At 47.9% G+C, this 5,356-nt stretch overlaps 1 protein-coding gene across 2 annotated transcripts in view; it reads left to right on the top strand.

Annotated features, from left to right (window-relative positions):
- Positions 1 to 5,356, top strand: part of Wwc1 (WW and C2 domain containing 1) — a 148,978-nt gene that overhangs the window by 139,338 nt on the left and 4,284 nt on the right. For both annotated transcript variants that reach the window (XM_031355125.1, XM_031355126.1), the window contains exon 20: positions 4,189 to 4,281. In XM_031355125.1, the coding sequence (XP_031210985.1) occupies positions 4,189 to 4,281 (93 nt within the window). The remainder of the gene's footprint in view (positions 1 to 4,188; positions 4,282 to 5,356) is intronic.

Below are 5,356 nucleotides of genomic sequence, written 5' to 3'. Positions count from 1 at the left end.
TCTCTCTCTCTCTCTCTCTCTCTTTCTCTCTTTCTCTCTGAGGTCCCACTCTTTCCTGGGCCAGCCCGCTTTCCTTCATGCAGGTCTAGGTCCCTACCAAGTCCAAGGGGTCAGTCACTCCAGTTGCCTGGCCTCTAGAACTCATGGACATGCCTGAGTCCTAGGCTGGAGTGATGCTCGCTACGTTCCCTGCCCAGAACCTTACAGATCCACTGAGTAGTAAGAATCAATAGAAACGGGGGCTGGAGAGATGGCTCAGTGGTTAAGAGCACAGACTCCTCTTCCAGAGGTCCGGAGTTCAATTCCCAGCAACCACATGGTGGCTCACCATCATCCATAATAATATCTGATGCCCTCCTCTGGTGTGTCTGAAGACAGCTACAGTGTACTCATATACACAAAATAAATCTTTGAAGAAAAAAAAAAGAATTGGTAGAAACGGCCTTCTTCTCTTGTTTTACAGAGGGGGAGGGAATTTCCCAAGGTCCTAGGAGCCCATCTCCAAGGCTGAAAGTCCTGAGACCAAATGGGAAGCTTCCTCTTTCCACCACCTCAAACCACGCAAATTAAATTCATGGGATGCCCCTCACTGTAGTGCCCCCCAGAAAGCTTTCCCTGAAGTCCTTCCTAGTGAAAATGGAGGGCTCTTCTCCTGGGCTAAGTCTGCAGCTAATCATTCAGGCCGAGCAGCCTGGGAGCAACGCAGGCCCAGCGCATGTGGGGCTACGAAGCTTAGAGATGTGGGGTTTCCTGAAGTCAGGGGCATGGTGTTGGAGACCCTGCATTCTACCAAAGGATGCTAAAGTTAAGTCAGCTCAGTAGAGAGAGAGAGAAAACTAACCGGTGCTTCTGATAGGGGTGAGGGGTGGGGTGGCTGAAGGAGTTAGAGAAGCCTTGGGGGGGGAGAGCTAAGACCACAGCCATGGCAGACCAACTACCTCGTGAGCATGCAGTGGAAAGAATCAAGTAAGTAAATGCTACTCATCAGAAGTCACACCGAGGGAAATCAGTGTTTGGCTACGCCAGGGGAAATCAATGCTTGTTTATCATCAGGATTAGAAGATAGCTGAGATTTTGTTACGGTTGGGAAAATAGAAGCCTATCAGTGAAGTGTTACTCATTTGTACCGCCACCCCATCAGTTACAGAGTAGCCAACTCTCCTCCTTCAGTGAACGTGTATGTCTATGTGTGTGCATATGCCAGAGTGCAGGTATCTGTGGAAGACAGAAGAGACTGTTGGATCTCCCGCAACTGGAGTTAGAGGTGTGAGCTATGACTGTGAGCTGCCTGACGTGGGTACTGGGATCCGAACTCCGGTCCCAGAGTGCTGGGCTTACAGGTACACATGTGAGCACGCTTGCCTTTTGACGAGTGTTGGGCAGCAAATTCTATTACCCACTACACCGTCTCCATAGCCCCAAAATGTTTTCTTATTATTAATCTTACAAACTACACTATAAGAACCATTTCCTTTGTACCCATTATATAGATGGAAAAACAGGCTCCATGAGCCCACCTACTTGACTTCCGGGTACAGAGCTACTGGGTACTAACTCTGGAGCTTGTCACCTGCTGCCATTCAGCCTCACCTCCTCCAAGGCTTCCTGTGGCCTGATCATCGCTCCTTCCACTAGCTTCATGTCCCTTGCTTAGTCGCTCCACCTTGGATTTCTACATCCAGGACAAGGATAGTGAATTCGGTTTCCTGCGGTGGTCGGTCTACAGCACCTGTATGTTTTCAACAGCACTTTGTCATTTGTTGTTGGTTGACCAAGTCCACACAGTCCTCTGACTATGACCTTATTTTTATTCATCAACGATTTTTATTTTATTACACAGAGGAATTAAACCCAGGGCCTTGTGTATGGTGAGTGAGTCCTCCAGCACCAAGGTACAGCCTCAGTCTCTTTTACCTTTTCTTTTGAGACAGGCTTTCATTCTGTAGCCCACGCTAGCCTTGCATTTACTCTAGAGCTCAGGACAACCCTGGCTTTGTAATCCTTCTGCCTCGGCCTGGCCTTCCAACACACAGGAGCTACTGGCCTGCAACCACTGAGTCATTCGACTCAGTGACGTGAAATTACTGTGGTTCTCTGTCTCCTCTTTTTCTACTTTGTTAGATAGAAGCAGTGAAAAGACAATGATTCTCTATCATGTCTAAGATTAAACCTACTAGAACATCTGGAACTAAGAGGAAGTGACGTTAAAAACTCGCACGAGGGCTGGAGAGATGGCTCAACGGTTAAGAGCACTGACTGCTCTTGCAGAGGTCCTGAGTTCAATCCCCAGCACCCACATGGTGGCTCACAACCATTCGTAATGGAATCTGATACCCTCTTCTAGCACACAGGTGTACTGCATGTACTACAGGTGTAGAGCACTCATATATATATATATATATATATAAAATAAAAAAATTTTTAAATGCATGTGATAGTATAGTTGTATGATTCCAGCATTTAGGACATAGAGCCGGGAGAGTCAAAGCCAGCTTCGGCTCCATAGAAAGTCCAGGGCCAACCTGGGCTCCTGAGACCTCGTCTCCAAAAACTAAAATGAACAAAAAGTAAGGTTTAAAAATGAATGTAAGCCAGGCGGTAGTGGCACACACCTTTAAATCCCAGCACTTGGGAGGCAGAGGCAGGCGGATTTCTGAGTTCGAGGCCAGCCTGGTCTACAGAGTGAGTTCCAAGACAGCCAGGGCTACACGGAGAAACCCTGTCTCGAAAAAAAACAAAAAAAAAAAAGAATGAATGTAGTCTTCCCTGCTGTCTAATAACTTGATCTTTAATATATAAACATCTGGGTCTTAAGGATCCACTGTCCTGGGCTGGAGAGATGGCTCAGCAGTTAAGAGCACTGACTGCTCTTGCAGAGGTCCTGAGTTCAATTCCCAGCACCCACATGGTGGCTCACAACCATCTATAATGGGTAACTCTCTTCTGGTGTGTCAGAAGACAGCTACAGTGAACTCATATACATAAAATAAATAAAAAAATAGGTACCTCTAATTGAAACAATTAGAAGCCATCTTCAGTCTCATGCAACCAGTTAGCATCTCTACCTGAACCTCACAGTGCTGTGCACAGTTTGGGTCTGTAGTCGCGCGCTGGGCCATGGAGTCTCCATTTGGTGATCTCTGCTTGTGAACTGTGTCGCCACCTTTGTCTCTCTGGAACATTTGTCTGAATGACACCTAAGGCACCTAGCCTAGAGTTAGGGGCTCCACCCACATGCTCACCATTTGCATCACGATTGCCCTGTGTCTGGTATGCTTCAGACTCTGCTTGGCACGGAACTGTTAGGGTCATCTAACGAATAGCCATGAAGAGAATGACGCCAGCTGGTCCTCGGTAGAGACCCTCAGCAACGAACTGACAGCTGCCGGGCCGGTGCAGTGCACAGTGCACGTTAGCCCTGCTCCTTTAGGAAATAAGACCTCACCAAGAAATCACCCTGTCCTCTCCTGCTGTCCTAGATGAGAATGGGGGTCTCTGGGAAAACATGGAAGATGGCCAATGCAGGGATTGGATGGGGAAGATGGCTGAGTCCAACTTTTGTAGAGTCTGTACATTCTTTCTCTATATGGATATGTCTCCTTGCCCTTGGGACTCCCTCCTCCCCCCCCCCCCCCCCCCCCGCCCCCGCCATGCATCTCTTCACTTACAGTACTGAAGCTGACATAAGCTCGGCTCATGCTATGCCACTGAGCTTTATCTCTGGCCCAAATATCTGTCTCCAAAGTGGTTCATTTTGAGCCACTGAAGGTGGGCTCTCTAGATGACAGGGACAGGTGGGTGTAAGCATCTCTTTGCATGGCAGGACAAAGGGACAGTATATCCTACAGTGGTGCTGTCTCATCAGACCCTGCTGAGCAGCTCCTCAATGACTTCGAGTGGGTTCTATGACTCGTGAACTTCCGTGCCCTGCATGTAACATGGTGACTGTCCTTGCACAGTGTTGTAAGGATACCCGGAGGTGCCTCGTCTAATTTAGGGTCATGTGGAGACAATGGCACACGCCAGTGGTCACCTTAAAGGGATGAGCAAAGCCAAGAAGCTCAGGGTCTGGATCTGATTTGGGGAGGTGATCTCTTTCTGTTCCCACTGAACCTTTTTTTGGGGGGGGGAGGGTGATCCAGAACACACACTTCAAATGCCTGACTTCCTCTGCTTTCTCTCTTGCAGCTGAATCGAAGTGACAGTGATAGCTCCACTCTGTCCAAGAAGCCACCTTTTGTTCGAAACTCTCTGGAGCGGCGCAGCGTCAGGATGAAGCGGGTAAGAGCCATCTTAAAGCTCCTTGTGTGCCTGCTGCTCTTAAGGAAGGCCTATGGATAACCAGAGGCTGGTGTGTCAGGGAAAAGGGGGAGTGGGTAGGACAGGACACGTGGGATGGGATGGCTCTGCAGATAAAGGTGCTTGCTATGTGACCTTGAAGACCTGAGTTTGAAAATTTTTCCATGGGACCCATGGAAAAATCTAAGTCAAGAACCAACTTTACACAATTGTCCTCTTACCTCTACATGTGCACCATGCATGCACATACAGTCACTCTCAGGTGTACATACACACACATAATGATAGACCAGACAGACAGACAGACACACAGACAGACAGATGTTCACTCTTGGAGGAATATTCTAGAACTTCCACATTTTCTGTCCCTGCATTTATACTTGCTGGGGTTGGGGAAAGGACTCAGTGGGTATAAGCATGAGGACTCAAGTTTGAAACCCCACATAAAAAGCCAGGCATGGCTGTGTTTGTCTGTAACCCCAGTGTTAGGTGTGAGAGTGGAAAGACAGATGGATCCTGAGAGCTCATTAGCCAGGCCTAACTAAATGGCAAGTCCTGGTCCAGTGAGAGACCCTGTCTTAAGGCAGTAAGATGGGGGAAGACACCTGATATGATGCATTCAATCCTCTGGCTGCTCTGGCCTCTTTCTAAACACTACAGCTATTTTAGCATGCAGGCCTTTGTAAGATCCAGCCATAGCCCTAGAGATCAGTGAGAGGGTACTTGTCTAGTGTGTACAAAGACTCACACCATAAAACAAAACAAACTAAAGCAATAATACAACCTACCAAGTCCACAGGCTGTGAGTTGTCTTCAGGGATGGATTGGTCCAAAAACTGAAATAATTCTAGCAGGTCTCTTAGTCTCTTGCCCCTTCTAACAACACTGCTCCTGCCACATAGCTGAACCTCCTTCTCCGCTTCTTCCTCCTCTTCCTCCTCTTCTTCCTCCCTCCTCTTCTTCTTCTTCTTCCTTTCCTTCTCCTCCTCTTCCTTCTTCTCTTCCTCTTCCCCTTCTTCCTCTTCCTTCTCCTCCTCTTCCTCTTTTTTTTTTTTTT

This window comes from Mastomys coucha, unplaced genomic scaffold (genome assembly GCF_008632895.1).
Source record: "Mastomys coucha isolate ucsf_1 unplaced genomic scaffold, UCSF_Mcou_1 pScaffold5, whole genome shotgun sequence".
Taxonomy (NCBI): Eukaryota; Metazoa; Chordata; class Mammalia; order Rodentia; family Muridae; genus Mastomys; species Mastomys coucha.
The sequence above is the reverse complement of the archived record's forward strand: the minus strand, read 5'-3'. Positions and strand labels throughout refer to the sequence as shown.